The sequence below is a fragment of the Nerophis ophidion genome, linkage group LG16, assembly GCF_033978795.1.
Source record: "Nerophis ophidion isolate RoL-2023_Sa linkage group LG16, RoL_Noph_v1.0, whole genome shotgun sequence".
NCBI lineage: Eukaryota > Metazoa > Chordata > Actinopteri > Syngnathiformes > Syngnathidae > Nerophis > Nerophis ophidion.
In genome coordinates this window covers 7,373,452-7,390,951 of record NC_084626.1, presented here as the reverse complement: position 1 = coordinate 7,390,951, position 17,500 = coordinate 7,373,452, and the positions used below count along the sequence as shown (strand labels likewise).

Sequence of the window (17,500 nt, the reverse complement as noted above, 5' to 3'; positions counted from 1 at the left end):
CACAAGTGTCTTCCTATTCACGCCAATGTGTGTTGCTGCTAGTATGCAAGATCCAAATTTCATCCAAAAATAAATGTACCTTTATTCAAATATACACTTTAAAACGTGTTGGATGTGACAATGTGCCTAGAAAAAACTTGGAAGTTTAAGTTACTGATCAGGTTTTTAGGAACAACTGCAGTATTGTTAAAGAACATACATAACATGGAAACTTTGCAGTGGGTCACCTCTGATTTGTTCATATTTCAAACATGATCCCACAGGAAATACAGTGACAGAATAAGAAGTCACTGTTCCTGTGTAAAAACATTGTTTATCGTATTTTCTGAACTGTAGATCGCACCTATTTATCAGCTGCACCCACAAAATTTTTGTAGACTAAAATATGTTTCCATATATTAACCGCACCGGATCTGCAGATATATACATTGTGAAATGAGTTATTGACACGGAAACATTTTGTAAATATTTATTTATAAAAATGTTTCCAAACAATGTCTGTAACACAGCAGTAAAACGGCTGATCAAACAAAACAGAAGTCATCGTCATGGACCCACTAGCTGCGGAAGCTAGCTCTCCAATCAGCTAAACAGACTCAATAAATTCACAGTGACGTTTTGTTGCATTTACTAAACTGAAGCAAATCTAAAAGAATGCTATTGTAAGTTAATCATAGCAACGCTGACACTCGTAAAACGTGTGAGCATAATGCCAACGACGCTTGCTTTATTACATTACGATTGCATGTACACGTGCATGAAAACACTCCTACAGACATCACACAAATGAAGGTTTAGTAAGTATGAACTGTTATAGTTATCTTTGACAAACGTTCCTTGGAGTGATGAATGAAGAATCCAAACAAATAGAAACGCAATGGACGAATAGAAGATGTAACGGCATTTGTACTCCTGGTTCAAAGCTTTAAATACCAGGAATTACTTGCAGAGATGGCACCATAGCACAAACTCTTTTTGTGCCTTTGCATGTGTTTTATGAAAACGATTTGCTTTATGGCCGTCCGCAAAGAAAAAAAAATCATACATTTTTGATGTATAATCTGAACCAAGGATGTCGTTGTGGCTTGTGCAGTCCTTTGAGACACTTGTGATTTAGTGCTATATAAATAAACATTTATTGATTGATAAATTTGCCCCACTGTAGCATAGGAAAAAAAGTAGCGGCTTATAGTCCGGAATTTTGGGCAAACATTGCTCATCTTTACAGGTGTAAGTAACGCTTCAACACTTTTAAATATCATGCGAAAAATATAAGAGATATTAACGATAGGCCGTAAAAACAATAAAACATGTTAACTTTTATCCATCCATCCATTTTGTACTGCTTGTCCCTCTCAGGGTTTCGGGGGGCGCTGGAGCTTATCTCAGTTGCATTCAGGCTTTTATGACTCTTTAAAAACAAGTTCATTGCCTTTCATGAATACGGCTCTATCAAGTATAGCAGTAGTGTTAGTCACCGTGGCTAAGTAGAATAGGAGTCCCGGCCCCCTTTGAAATGAACGAGCACAGCGTCTTGCAATGTTATTAGAGTGTAAACGCTATTTTCCAATGTACATTTTGTTTGCCATTATTTGTTGCTAAATTGGACCTATGATGATCTTCATTCAACACACTTCCCTGTGGTCTCAAGAGCCGGGTTTCCTAATCTTTTTTAACTTAGGACCCAACTTTTCCACTAAAAAGGGGCCCCCGGGCCCACTCAAATATTAACACGCAAAAATAAATGTACATACATTTATGTTGTGCTAAAATAATAATTAATGTGTTTTAACTAAACTGTCAATTGAATTAAAGTGCAAATGAAAATACCGCTTCAGCACTTTAGTCATATTTTTTTCACCTAAGAAACTTTTGCATGATGTTAGCTACAGACTTCTTCTGTTTGTTTGATTTTGTCATTCCTGCCACAAGTGGTGGGAAAGTGTTATGCAAATAAGTACCACTGTGGCCCATATGGATCACAGCTGAGAATGCCCTTAAGGGGGCGCTCGCGACCTAACAATGGCCCTATGGTTAGGAAACCTTGGTCCAGATAATGTATTGTATCTTTCGTGAAAATTTTGGGTACAATTTAGCTCCACTTTCGCTTAAAAAAAACACTTTTTTACGAATGTCTGCAAGCTGTTTGTCTGTGGACCCCTCTCCAAAAGTACCAGAATGTATCTTTTGAATAATACACTGCTAAATATATATCTTGAAGACTAACGTCACCGTTATTTATATTTCCAGATCCAGTCCAAAATAACCTTCATAAACAACATCTCTAAATATATCTTTATTGTCATTGCACTTCAAAAATGTACAACAGAATTACATTTTCAGTACTAACCCATACAAGAACAGACATACAGTTACAGGGTGGACAGAACAGGAACACTGATTGGGTCCCCACAGGGTGACGCCCCTTTAAAAAGGTGGGGAAAATGCTGCGTGGCGCAGTGGAAGCGTGGCCGTGCGCAACCTGAGGGTCCCTGGTTCAATCCCCACCTAGTACCAACCTCGTCACGTCCGTTGTGTCCTGAGCAAGACACTTCACCCTTGCTCCTGATGGGTGCTAGGTAGCGCCTTGCATGGCAGCTCCCTCCATTAGTGTGTGAATGTGTGTGTGAATGAGAAAATGTGGAAGTAGTGTCAAAGCGCTTTGAGTACCTTGAAGGTAGAAAAGCGCTGTACAAGTACAACTCATTTATTTATTTTATTTAAAGATGGGAAGAGGAAGATAAAAAAAGCAAGTCCCAAACTAAACTCCTGGGGTGGGGGGTTAGTTAGAGACCAGGAAAAAAAAACTCACGCAAAGCAGGTATACGTATTACGACATAGAACTCGAGGGGACAACCTCTGAGGAAGGCAACAGTTGTAGGCGAAACCGTTAAGTACAGAAACAAACACACAGATATGACTATCAAAATAACAAAATGCATGAGAAGCTGCTGCCACCAGGGTGGCTGCTCTGTTTTCCGTCCTCCGTGGATGCGTATATAAGCGCGCAGAGTACCTATAGTCTGGACTTTGGTGGTCTCGTAAAACGCGATAACAGAGCCAGTACCCTTAAATTCCAGGGATTTATACTTCTTTATATCAATGACATTTGTTAAGTTACAAAGTTTAATACTATTTATTAGGTTCAAGAGTGAACACATAGAGGCTAATGTAAATAAAGAAATTAATAAACTAAAGAGATAGTTTAACAAAAACAGACATCCAAAACTGTCTGGATTCTCATGCCTAAATGCATGGAATTTATGGTGTGATGCTTCGGCATTGTTTAACATGAGTTTCCAACATGGTAACAACATTTCCAAGTCAAAAACGACAAAATTCTTCATAGGTCCCCTTTAATGTATGCATAATGTTACTGAGCAGCCAGGACAGACTGCTTTTTGATGCTATGCTGATGCTATATCACAAAATGTCCCACTTCCAGTTCTATTCATAATTACTAGGGCCATGTATCTTTGGGCACCACACGATTAGATTTCGAATTGATTCTTGATTCAATATGATTCTTTATTCAAAGTCTGAATTTAAAAATCATTGAAAATAAGAAATGCGATTTATCTGAAAAACATTTTTTTTTTACACTACTAATAATCACATGTTCCAAGTTGCCGTCAATGATATGTGCTGGCATCTGAAGAAAAAACACCAAAATTTCAACGAAAAAGTAAAAAACGCTTCGATGCTGACCGAGGAGCATGTGAGCCCTCACTGGTCCTTTTGCAGAACATTTGTGTGCGCTTTAGATCGAAAATGAAACAGTACAACCTGAGGGACATTTCACCCTGATCTTTGACTGCATTGGCATTTTATTGTTGTGACACAATACTATAAATGTTGTGTGCTGGTAAAAAAACAAATTCAGTAAAATGTGCCTCTCAACTCCTTTTTAAACTCTCTATTTAAAGCTCCAGAAGACCGCATTTCCCATGAGGACTAGCGCACATAGCTTCAAACTGACACGATAACACCACAATAATTCAGTATTAGTGATCTTTCCACAGTAGGAACCAACATATTTAACTCAAACTTTATATTTGCGGTTTGCAGTCATCGCATTATGTTTTCTTCATACATTTATTTTGAGTTAGTTGCGTGGCTGCCTGTGTCCGTGTCGAACTGGAAATGTTCAAGCTGGAGGCTAATTATTGCTACCACGCAAATTTCCGATAGCTAACATTAGCAATTACATCCCTTTGAGCTCTCGCCAGCGAGTGAAAGCCAGGCCAATGTTGATCCTTGACTTTCCTTTTATCCGGGTAGCCTCCCTTTTTCATTTTTTTTGTCTGCCCAGACAAAAAAAAAAGTTTATTTGGTTGTTTTGCAGCTTCTGCCATGCATAGCAATAATTGCACATAGGCGTTCTTCTTCGTCTTTATGTTTTCTGGCGGCAAATATGCTTTCGCATCGACTTCCAAATGGTGAAAAAGAAAGTGGCGTATGCCATAGAGCAAGTTAGCACATTTGTAGTTTCAAATTCGCTAAATGCAAGTGAGAGCGATACAGACCCCCTCAAGCCATGACAGAGGTGTCATTCAACTAGTTGTAAGTCCATGTATCATCCCAAAAGTTATGAAAGTATTTGATGAAGGTTTGAAAGTTTCTTAGTGCTGCTTTAACTTTGTTTGGGAAGGGTAGTCAAAACACAAAAAATAACCAACTTCCTGTTTACTTTGAAAGACAAAAACTTTTTTTTTTTCTCGATTCCTGTATGTTGCGAAGTAATCCGCAAACACACACACACAGACACACACACACGTTTGTCAGTGGCACTATTGTCGGTTTCTCAGTTTGATGCCAAGAACACACACTGATCTGCCTCCACAATTCTCATTAGTCTGCTGCCTCCCCCATGCTCAGCACGGCTACATCCATTAGCAACTCTTACATACTTCATAACACCGCACACTGTGACATCTTTCATGCTGATGGAGTATCAGCACTTTCTGCCGTGTTTGTCAGTCCCATGGGGGGGCCTAGTTCAGTCCCATAAAATCTGGGCTATAGAACGCACTCAAGTACAGAATGAGCTGCATCAGTCTGATTTTTATACACATTTTATTTTGTATATACTTTGGCCGCGGTTGTACACATTGAAACATCAAATATTTATACAGGCGCTTGCCGAATTTAACAAAACACAGTGCCTGTAACACTGTATAAATCATTCAGTGATATCTTCGTAACGAGGGAAGTCATCTCCCTCGGAACGCGGAAATCCGGTCTGCCGGGGTCCATTTGTGGGGATTTCCGTTGCATGCGGCGGCGTTTTCCTATTTTAAAGGCTGCATCGTGGGTATTTCATCATTTCTTAACTGTGATGAGGGTGAGTCCATAACCAAATAATGGCTGACTGAATATTTGTGTATTTGATTTAATGTGGACAATTTCATTGGTCCATCGTGATCTGTTCGGCAATTTCATTAGGCGAATGTGACGAGGCAAAGTTTTTTGGACACATCTGAGGCTTGTGAATACAGAAAAAAAGAATGAACTAATCGGAGCGTTTTATAAAGCGCAGGTTTCAAAACATAAGAAAAAAAGTAGCAGCCTATATAGTCTGGAAATTGCGCTGAAATTATAAATTGAAATAATAAAAATGGAAATAAAGTTTAAAAAAAAGTGAATCCAAATAATATGTTAATGAAGTGATTAGGAATTTCTCATTTGATAAGAATGATCTCACTGTAACCATGACAACATGCTGCAAATCAAATCAAATGTTCTCTCCCTATATTGATTACCTCTTTTATTTTCTTAAAAAAGGACATACTGTACGTAATCCCGGCGGGCACAAGGCATTGATACAATGTTGATTCGACATACATATCCTTTAAAACTGATGTTGAAACACCGTTGCAAAATATTTGTATTTGTACATTGAGACAACGTTGATGTCTAATGTTGGATCCACGTTATTTGTTGGGAAATTACCAAATTTCAATGGTCAAATCAACGTCACAAACTGACATTGATTAAACCTCAAAAAACATGTTGTTTGAACTATGTATTCGTGTTGTACAATATTGGTTGGGAAATAAACACAATTTAATGGTCAAATCAACGCCACAACCTGGCATTGAATAAATGTTGACAAATAGCATGATGTTTCAACGTTGTATTTGTGTTGTAGAATCTTCATTGGGAAATTACCAAAATTCAATCGATGAATAAACATCGGAACCAAACATTGAATAAACGTCATCAATTAGCATGTGGTTTCAATGCTGTATTTGTGTTGTAGAATAATAGTAGGGAAATTACCAGATTTCAATGGTAAATTCAACGTCAAAACCCAACATTGATTAAACGTCGTCAAAATGCATGTTGTTCCAACGTTATGTTTGAGTTGCAGAACGTCAAGACCTAATTTTACAAGTTCTCAACTTTGTTTTAATGTCTCGTGCCTGGCTGTTCTCTACCTTTATTCACTACCACATCCAAATGGCGCTTTACATCTTTTTTTTATAGCATCAATCTTTCAAATACCTTTTTGAGGCAATCTATGTGCTTGCTGTGCGCACGTGTTGTACAACAGCAACCAGGAGGAGCTTATGTATCCGATTTTAAAGAGGACTAATTAATTAAAGGACTAATTAATTTTTACACCAAATAATACATGGCGAGAATCGGTTTGAATCCAAAATCGTGTCAAACTCGAGACTCGATTTTGAATTGGATCGACTGGTGAGTAGTTATAAGTCTCGTTTGCGACTGTATTTGCATGTGTTTTAAACTTACAAGTGTTACAAATTGATTGCAAGTTTAATTTTTAAGTTGCAGGCTGCTGTTGAGTTGAGGTTGTTTTTATTTTTATTTTGTTTGTGTCTTAATTCTTTGATGTGGTGGCTCTTGACATTTTTTATTTGATTCAATGTTGTAATACAAAGCCAGGTTTGGTTCTACTTTTATTTTTGTATGCTTTGATGCTGCCTCATTTACATATTTTGCTCAATTGTGTGACATTACAGTGGGGGTGTCCAAACTCTGACAGGGGGGCAACATTGGGCTTAAAGAATTTGGGCCGACTGCACGCAAAGGTTGATTTGTCTTTTTCTGCACTGTGATTAGGGAAGGTTGTTTGTGTTGGGTCATATAAGTAAATGCTGTACTTCAATGACCTACAGATAAGATTCATGTCAGAGTTACTTTCATTGGCCACCAGAGGGCGACAAAGTGGCCGCAACTGTATATTTATATATGATATGGGTACACCGCTCCCGTTCAAATTGTTTATTGAACTCGTGGCAAATTGAAGACACTGGTGGGCCGCAGTTTGGACACCCCTGTAATACAGTATATGTTATCTCCTCACATGCTATTTTACATGAAATATATCTGGCGGGGCACTAAGCACTTATGGAGGAAAAAGTTATTTTTGATACCAGTTTCTCTTCCCACTCCCGTATTATAAATCACACAGATATTGATTTGTGGCATTATTTTCCTAATCGTTTGTTAGTCTGCTTGTTCCTTGGAAGATTACATAAAGCTCAATCATAAGTCCCTCATTGGCTAATAAAATGGGTTTATGCAAGCCAAGCCCACTATGCTCCTTGAATGGCGACCTTGGGACTGACCGTGCTGTGCCCCTGTACTCCCCAAATAGCTATACAAGGGCTGACTCATGGTTTTGTATTCATATAAAACACTTGTAAGAAAGAGAAACAGAGTTCTGTACCATTAAAGTTCGACTTCTGCTTTCACGCACAGACCCCCTCCTCACACTTGTGATATTAGGTTGCCCACCAGAGACCAATTTTCCCACAATCCTCCCCGCCCCCCGCACTTGCTTCATTTCTTCCTCGCTCTCGTCTCACTTTGCTGACCGCGCGCCAGTTGTTTGGCGCTGCGGACTGCCAGCAGGACATTCATGGCGTCGGGGGGAGGGTTGTTCATGTATAGGAGCATGCAACACTTCTGCAGGCATGTAGTGTTTATGACGGCTTTTTTCAAAAAGAGGAATTGCCTTCTTTTTGACCTTGTGGCGACTCTCGGGAAGCACCGGAGTTATGAAGGCACACTCGCTGGCCACAACATTTGCAGCGGTAATAATGATTTGGCGCTTTCATAAACACGTTAGGGGACGGGGTGGCGAAGTTGGGAGAGTGGCTGTGCCAGCAATCTGAGGGTTACTGGTTCAATCCCCACCTTCTACCATCCTAGTCATGTCCGTTTCGCCTTGAGCAAGACATTTCACCCTTGCTCCTGATGGGTCCTGGTTAGCGCCGTGCATGGTAGCTCCCGCCATCAGTGTGTGAATGGATGAATGTGAAAAAAAAAAAGTGCAGCACAGCGAAAGAGGGGTTAGTGCGTCTGCCTCATAATACGAAGGTCCTGAGTAGTTCTGGGTTCAATCCCGGGCTCGGGATCTTTTTGTGTGGAGTTTGCATGTCCTCCCCGTGACTGCGTGGGTTCCCTCCGGGTACTCCGGCTTCCTCCCACTTCCAAAGACATGCACCTGGGGATAGGTTGATTGGCAACACTAAATTAGCCCTAGTGTGTGAAGGTGAGTGTAAATGCTGTCTGTTTATCTGTGTTGGCCTTGCAATGAGGTGGCAACTTGTCCAGGGTGTACTCCGACTTCTGCCCAATTGTAGCTGAGATAGGCACCAGCGCCCCCCCTCCCCCCAAAGGGAATAAGCGGTAGAAAATGGATGGATGGATGGATTGATTAACGTGGACCCCGACTTAAACAAGTTGAAAAACTTATTCGGGTGTTACCATTTAGTGGTCAATTGTACGGAATATGTACTGTACTGTGCAATCTACTAATAAAAGTATCAATCAATCAATCAATCAATAAACACGTTAATGGATTGCTCATTTTTAATTACAATTGTGCTGCAGAAGAGCATGATACTGAGGACTATCTATGAATATGTTTCCAAATTCAAAAAGCTTCTTGGTACATTGCAGATTAACACTGATTAACAGATAAGTGTGCCTAAAATTGGGGCTGGTAAGTGTATTCCCAGCGCTTCACTTGTTCCACATTTTATGTTACAGCCTCATTCTAAAATGGAATACATACATTTTTTCACCTCAAATTTCTACACACAATATCCCATAATAACAATGTGAAAAGGTTGTTTTTTTTTAAGTTTGCAAATGTATAAACAAAATAATTAAGAAATCACACAATAGGCAGCATGGTGGTGCAGGGGTTACTTTATGTGCCTCACATTACGAAGGTCCTGGGTTCGATCCTGGGCTTGGGGTCTTTCTGTGTGGAGTTTGCATATTTGACCTGTGACTTCATGGGTTCCCGCCAGGTACTCCGCTTCCTCCCACCTCCAAAGACATGCATCAGGGCGCTAGGGATCAGTATCAGTATCAGTATCAGTAGATGGGCGCTAGGGTGGATGTGAGTGTGAATGTTGTCTATCTGTGTTGGCCCTGTGATAATGTGGCAACTTGTCCAGGGTGCAACCCGCCGGCCGCCCGAATGGAGCTGATATAGGCTTCAGCCCCCCCTGTGTCCCCGAAATGGACAAGCGGTAGTAAAATGGATGGATGGACATGTACATTAGTATTTACAGCTGTTGCTTAATACTTTGTTGATGCACCTTTTTTAACACAATGGCACAAGCTTGGCACACCTATCTTCGGGCAGTTTGGCCCATTCTCCTTTGCTGCACCTCACAAGCTCCATCAGGTTGGATGGGAACCATTGGTTTTCATCCAGGTTGTCTCTGTACATTACTGCATTCATCTTAGTCTAGTCAGGGAGGTGACTAAAAATCCGATGGTCACTCTGTCAGAGCTATAGCATTCCTCTGGGGAGAGAGGAGAACCATCCAGAAGGACAACCATCTCTGCAGCAATCCAACAATCAGGCCTGTATGGTAAAGTGGCCAGACAGAAGCCATTTGTTAGTAAAAGGTTTGCCAAAATGCACCTGAAAGACTCTCAGACCATGAGAAACAAAATTCTCTGGTCTGATGAGAGACAGATTGAAGTCTTTGGCGTGAATGTTGGACTAAACCAAGCACTGCTCATCCACCAGGCCAATACCATCCCTACAGTGAAACATGGTGCTGGCAGCCACATGCTCTGGGGATGGTTTTCAGTGACAGGAGCTGGAAGGCTAGTCAGGATAGAGGTAAAGATGAATGCACCAATGACAGAGACATCCTGGATGAAAACCAACGTATCCCATCCAATCTGATGGAGCTTGAGAAATGCTGCAAAGAAAAATGGGCCAAATTGTCCAAAAATAGGTGTGCCTAGCTTGTGGCATCTGATAAAAAAAAAATTGAGGCTGTAATTGCTGCCAAAAGTGCATCAACAAAGTATTGAGCAAAGGGTCTGAATACTTATGTACATGTGATTTTTTGTTTTGTTTTGTAGTTTTTAATTTATTACAAAAAAATGGTCACATTGTCATTATGGGGTATTGTTTGTAGAATCTTGACGCAAAAAAAGCATTGATTCCATTTATGAATGAGGCAGCAGAATGTGGAAAAAGTGAAGCGCGGTGAAAACTTTCCGCATGCACCGTATGCTGTGCCATGTTTTTATTTCTAAAGTGCATGTTTGCTCGTGGTTGTGCTTCCATCCGTAGAAATGTAGGAGTCATCGTGCACTCAGTTTTTGCCTCGAAGGAAGTAACACAGTGAATGATTTTTCAGGGGTGTGATCAATCCCATCGGAGGTGTCAAGGGGGGTCGGACAGCACCCCTGCAGTGCATGTCTGTAGCCGAGGGCCACTCCAAGCCGGTACTGTGTGTGGACGCCACAGATGAGCTGCTGTTTACTGGATCTAAAGGTACTTCACCAATACGCTGTCTAAAAGTCACTTGACTTTGTTTCTCTGAGGTTCGATGCATCTTTAATGCGCTGATATCTTTTCTCCAGATCGCACATGTAAGATGTGGAACCTGGTGACCGGTCAGGAGATCGTCACGCTCAAAGGCCACCCTAACAATGTGGTTTCGGTCAAATACTGTCCCTCCTCTGGTTTGGTTTTCTCCGTCTCCACGTCCTACATCAAAGTGTGGGACATACGAGATGCGACCAAGTGTGTCCGAACGCTCACGTAAGTACCACCCCGCGGCCACACCGAGATGACGAGTTCCAGAGTAGGGCTGCACGTAAAATCGACAGTGAGGATAAATCACCGCAAGAGACTGAGAGTTTTTACAAATTAGAAGAAAAAAAAATGATGACCACAAAGCCAAATCTTGTTAATATTTCAGCTTCCAATGGCATGGGCAATATGAGCCCATCAAAACGGACGGACGATGCTGTGATCACGTAATGGCAATAAACAAAAAAAAAACTTGAAAAAATACACTTCAGGAGGTTCAATATTTAAGTTAAACTTTTACTTACAGAAATGAAAGTTTATTTTATTTTTTTGTTTATTTATATATGATAAAGTTATTTCTCTTCCAGTAACAATAACTGATAAATAAATGGGTTGTACCTGTATAGCGCTTTTCTACCTTCAAGGTACTCAAAGCGCTTTGACACTACTTCCACATTTACCCATTCACACACTGATGGAGGGAGCTGCCATGCAAGGCGCTAACCAGCACCCATCAGGAGCAAGGGTGAAGTGTCTTGAGTAAGGGTGAAGTGTCTTGCTCAAGGACACAACGGACGTGGCGAAGTTGGTACTTGGTGGGGCTTGAACCAGGGACCCTCGAGTTGCGCACGGCAACTCTCCCATTGCGCCACGCCGTCCCGTAATACAGATTACAATGGTGAACACTTCTAAAGTAATGAGAATTAAAAGATTATATCCTTTTAAATGGTTACTTGTATCATAATTATATATTACGATTACATCACACTGTAAACACTTGTGTATATTGTAGCATCCCGGAAGAGTCAGTGTTGCAAGGGGTTCTGAGTATTTGTTCTGTTGTGTTCATGTTTTGTTACTGTGCGGATGTTCTCCTGAAATGTGTTTGTCAATCTTGTTTAGTGTGGTTTCACTGTGTGGCGCATATTTGTAACAGCGTTAAAGTTGTGTATACGGCCACCCGCAGTGTGACCTGTATGGCTGTTGACTAAGTATGCCTTGATTGACAATCAATCCACTACCTTGCTCTCTCTGTCTCTGCCTCACCCTCACGACTGTTGCTGCGTGCGCACACCTTCACAATTTGTTTTGTTTTTAACCCATCTTATCCCTGCGTGTACATTGGAAATACACGCAACCTTGACACAAAACGCTGGACATTTGAGGTATTTTAGAAATCCCGCCCGGACACCCCGTACAGCCCCGCAAAAGAGGACATGTCCGGGTAAAAGAGAACGTATGGTCAGTCTAATCTATACGAGTAGTAACGCTATGGACGGCTAGAACACCAACCTGCATGCCGGTCCCAAAAAAAAAAAAACAATAACGTCAAAGACCGCTCTGCTGTTATTAAATGGTTGGAGGTGTGGACTCGCACTGCAAGCGGTTTTGCTTGCCTCTTTAGAGTCAAACAAGCAGGATTTACAGCTAGCCATCGTGCTAAATAGAGTCTGGAGACACTTTTGTCCCTCGTTTTATTTTAACTTTATATTTTAGTATTTTGTCGTTTAATATACGGGTCAAACTTGAACGTTTAAATCAATCAGTGAAAGAGTATTTATATTGCCTTTAATCACAGGTGCCTCGAAGGGCTGCACAAACCACAATGACTGTGCTGGTCTAAACCCACATCCTGAGTTTAGGTGCTATTAATCCAAATTATTCATGACAATGTGAGAGTCTAGTCCATTGAGGGCAAGCAGAGGACTGTAAATAATTGAGGAGTGAGTGGTCCACCCTGAGTCACGACTTAGAACAACTAGTGCCTCCTCCAGACTGGTATTTCTCCATGGATTATCCATGGCCACCTGGTAGGATCTCTTTACAGGAGACGGTGCAAAAAAGACAAGCGGCAGGTCAACTGGTCTGAAACAAAGTACATTTAAAAGCTAGAGTATAAAGATGAATTTTAAGGTGGGACTTCAATTTTTCTATTGATGTGGCACCTGAAACTGTTACCGGTAGGGCATTCCGGAGTACTGGAGCCCGAATAAAAAATGCTCCGAAACCTACAACCTTTTTTGGGCTCTGGGAATCCCTGATAAGCCGGCATTCTTGGAAGGTAGATTTCTGGATGAACATAGGGCACAATACAATCAGCAAGATAATAAGATGGTGCTCAACCGTCAAGTATTTTATACCTAAGTAATAAAACCTCAAAGTGACATTTTCAGTGCCTTGAGAGCCGGTGCAGGCGAGCCAGAATAGGTATATATATATATATATATATATATATATATATATATATATATATATATATATATATATATATATATATATATATATATATATATATAGGTTTATAAAGGTATATACATTATAGAGGTAATTAGGCATCGAATTTTAACTTTTTAAGGTCAAGGCAAAGGTTGCCTTAAAGGAGGGCTCATATTTTAGGGCACCAAGACAAGTTGGAAGGGCACCAAGGCAAACATTACATTTTCAGTACTAGCCCATCCAAGGACAGACATACAGTTACAGGGTGGACAGAACAGGAACACTGATTGGGTCCCCACATGGCGACGCCCCTTTAAAAAGGTGGGAAAAATGCTAACGATGGGAAGAGGAAGATAAAAAGAGCAAGTCCCAAACTAAACTCCTGGGGTGGGGGGTTAGTTGGAGACCAGGAGAAAAAAAAAAAACTCAAGCAAAGCAGGTATACATATTACGACATACAACTCGAGGTGACAAACTCTGAGGAAGGCAACAGTTGTAGGCGAAACCATCAAGTACGGAAACAAACACACAGGTCTGGCTATCAAAATAACAAAATGCATGAGAAGCTGCTGCCACTTTTCCGTCCTCCGTGGATGCGTATATAAGCGCGCAGAGTACCTATATTCCGGATCTTGGTGCTCTCGTAAAACGCGATAACCGGGCCAGTACCCTTGAGGCGTACCCCAGGGATTTATACTTCTTCATATCAATGACATTTGTTAAGTTTCAAAGATTAATGTTGTTATGGTAGACTCACTGTATCCTTTCAGTGAGATAGCCTGGTTTAACTGCTAAGTCTGACATACCAACATGTGATTTGATACCTTCTAATAGAATGTTATGACCAACAGTATCAAAAGCCCGATGAGATCAAGTAGCAGAAAACACGGATGACGCATCGCCGTCCCTAGTTAGCAATAGATCATTAGTCATTGTGGGGGCGCCGTCTCAGTAGAGTGATTTGCCCTGGACCCCGACTGGAAGAGTTCAGAGAGTTTGTTAAGACGGCAATTATTCATTTAGCTGCTGTGCAACACATTTCTCTAGGATTTTTAAGATAAACGGGAGGTCCAGTTTAGCAGGAGGTTAGAATCGAGGTTACGTCATTTGATTGATTGATTGATTGATTGAAACTCTTATTAGTAGATTGCACAGTTCAGTACATATTCCGTACAATTGACCACTAAATGGTAACACCCGAATAAGTTTTTCAACTTGTTTAAGTTGGGGTCCACGTTAATCAATTCATGGTCTTTTAAGCAGAGAATGAATAACCGCTGTTTTGAATGCTTGTGGAAAGTGAGAAGTTAATAATATTTAGCACTAATGGTCCTAATATTACAAACAGCTCCTTGAGGAGTTTCCCAGGAAGTAGGTCATGTTTGTTTTAATATCGTGCAAAGGTTCATTTATTCCAGCAGTTAAATTTACAAGGTGAAACATGACAATTGCTCACAACATGCAACTCAAGATATTTCAAGAAATCTTTTGACATAATTTTGATGATTATGGCTGATGATTATGACTGTAAGCCATCATCATCAAAAATATAACAAATAGATACACATGACACATCTCTCTTTGTATTACATATTAGTTTCACATTTGAAGTTGAATCGCTGACATGAAAGATTTTTTGCACGATTTTCAAAGTTTGAAATGTTCACAATTCGGTCAAGCGGGGGGGTGTACAACACGGTACGTGGCTGTTTTTTTTATGGCCCTGAAAAAATCCAAGCCATACAATTTCTATAAATAGAGTTAAAAGCATTATGTAATGAGAACATGAAAAAATATTTATACTTCCATCCATCCATTTTCTACCACGTGTCTCTTTTGGGTTCTCAGCTGCATTCGGAAGGAAGGCTTTACACCCTGGACAAGTCGCCACCTCCTCACAGGCCCAACACAGATAGATAACATTCACTTGTAATGAAAAAATCACCAATATTTGTTTTTAAATATGTGTACTTTTATTCAGCCTTTTAATTTGACTGTTTCATTACTAATCATATGATGATTATTTAGAAAAAAGCTTTCATTCATATCCTGTTTTTCTAATTAATCACTTTAAGGGTATAACTTATAACAATTGATCAGATTCTGAGCGCAGTGTGCCTGGAAGTTTATAATACACGGACAAAGTTTCCGCACGGCTGCTGTGAGCAAAGATGTTTTTTTTTTAAATAAATTAAATGTACTGTATTTTACAGACTATAGAACACCGGTGTATATAAGCCACCCACTAATTTTTTAGAAGAAAAAAATATTTTCCCATACATAATTATTTCTTTTTACATACCTTACTTGTTTCCAAATGGTGTCAGTAACACGGCAGTAAAACGGCTGGTCAATCTAAACAGAAGTCATCGTCATGGACCCGCTAGCTGCGGGAGCTAGCTCTCCAATCTGCTCGATAACTCCACGGTGATGTTTTGGTGAATTTACAAAACTGAAACAAATCGAAAAAAGAATGCCTTTGAAAGTTAATAAAACAAACACAAACCTTTGTAAACGTGTTAACATATTCACTAATGCTAATGATGCTAGCTTGATTACATTACAATAGCACATACAAATATGCTTGAAAACATTCCTACAGACATCACACATGAGAAGGTTTAGTAAATATAAATTGTTTTAGTTATGTTGTAAAGCTTACAAACATTGCTTGGAGTGATAAATGAAGAATCCTTTCGAGCAGAAACACTAAGGACGGTTATACTTCCACTTCAAATCACAAAACAGGAAGTACATTTTTAACCTGTAGGACCTGCAGTAAGCGAACTCGTCTGAAAGACGGCGCCATAACACAAACAATGACGTAGCTTTAAAGTTAAACGTTAAAGTACCAATGATTGTCACATCAGTGTCTGTTGGTTACTTCTGAAAACTATTTATTGAATTCAAAACATTATGTTAGGTTATAAAAATGTATAAATTAGCCTATGAAAAATGTAGCAGCTTATAGTCCAGAATGTACGGTATTTTTATCCATCTATCAATTTTCTACCGCTTGTCCCTTTCGAGGTCAATGCATACATATTAAACGTGCAATTTTAATGTTGATCATGTACATTTATTTGAAGAAAATAATGACATTTATAGCAAGCAGAACATTTTTTGCTTTTTTCATCTATTCTCCCTAAAATATGGATTGAGGATATACAGTTAAGTGTGTTTAGCCGATCACTCGATTTGTCGAACAAACAAATTGATAAATTATTAAAATAGTCAATAGCTGCAGCCCTATTGTTGTTATTGTTTTAGAATTAAAGACTGAGTGAGTACTCTGCAAACAAAATGTTGTGCTCGGAGAAAAAGTATCTTTCAATACAGAAATGTCCTGCAATTGTGTGTTTGACTCCCATTGATTCATTCTTTCCCCCCCTTCCAGTTCATCAGGGCAGGTTGTGTCAGGTGATGCATGTGCAGGCGCCACCACCCGAACAATTACATTTGCACACGGTGAGTGTCAGCTCAACCAGATTGCACTCAACCCATCTGGATCGGTGTTGTACGCTGCTGCGGGGAACACTGTTCGCATCTGGGACCTCAACAGGTAGGATTATTCATTTCCTCCAGTATCATACTTCTTTCATACTTGGATGTTATATTTATCCTTCTTTGTCTACACCACTTGTGTCAAACTCAAGGCCTGGGGGCCAGATCTGGCCTGCTAAAGTGTTTTACTTACGTGCGTGCGTGCGTGTGTGCGTGCGTGCGTGTGTACAGTCGTGGTCAGAAGTTTACATCCCGTGCAGATTATGGTTAATTATCTATTTTCAATGATTCCCACCAAACCTTCTCAAATCTGGTTTAAATTACTAGACTCACACATCAATCAGTTTCATTCTAAAAGTAAACAAGCACCAATCAGCCTTAAAACTTTACGAAAACCCAAAGAAAATGGGGGTCTAGAACTCCCAAAGTTTTCCTATTACTTCCTTGCAAATAAACTGCAATATATATTGAAATGGATCAATCCCATTTTCTTAGATCATTTATGGTTAGAGATTGAACAATCACTTAGCCAGAAGATACCAATTTCTAACTTGCCCTTTAAAAGTATTAATATACGCACTACCTTAACAGCTTGGTGGGAATTGAGAATAAGTGGGTCCCCGCTCACTCCCTGCCAATTTACGCCTATTTAGAATAATCCTGATTTTCTGTTCGATAAGAAACCATTGAACTTTCCAACATGGTATGATGAAGGAGTCAGAGGCCTTG

At 40.0% G+C, this 17,500-nt stretch overlaps 1 protein-coding gene across 9 annotated transcripts in view; it reads left to right on the top strand.

Moving 5' to 3' along the window:
* Window positions 1-17,500, top strand: part of kif21b (kinesin family member 21B) — a 265,011-nt gene that overhangs the window by 192,996 nt on the left and 54,515 nt on the right. For all 9 annotated transcript variants that reach the window (XM_061922660.1, XM_061922656.1, XM_061922658.1 and 6 more), the window contains 3 exons: window positions 10,653-10,789; window positions 10,879-11,059; window positions 16,665-16,829. In XM_061922660.1, the coding sequence (XP_061778644.1) occupies window positions 10,653-10,789; window positions 10,879-11,059; window positions 16,665-16,829 (483 nt within the window). The remainder of the gene's footprint in view (window positions 1-10,652; window positions 10,790-10,878; window positions 11,060-16,664; window positions 16,830-17,500) is intronic.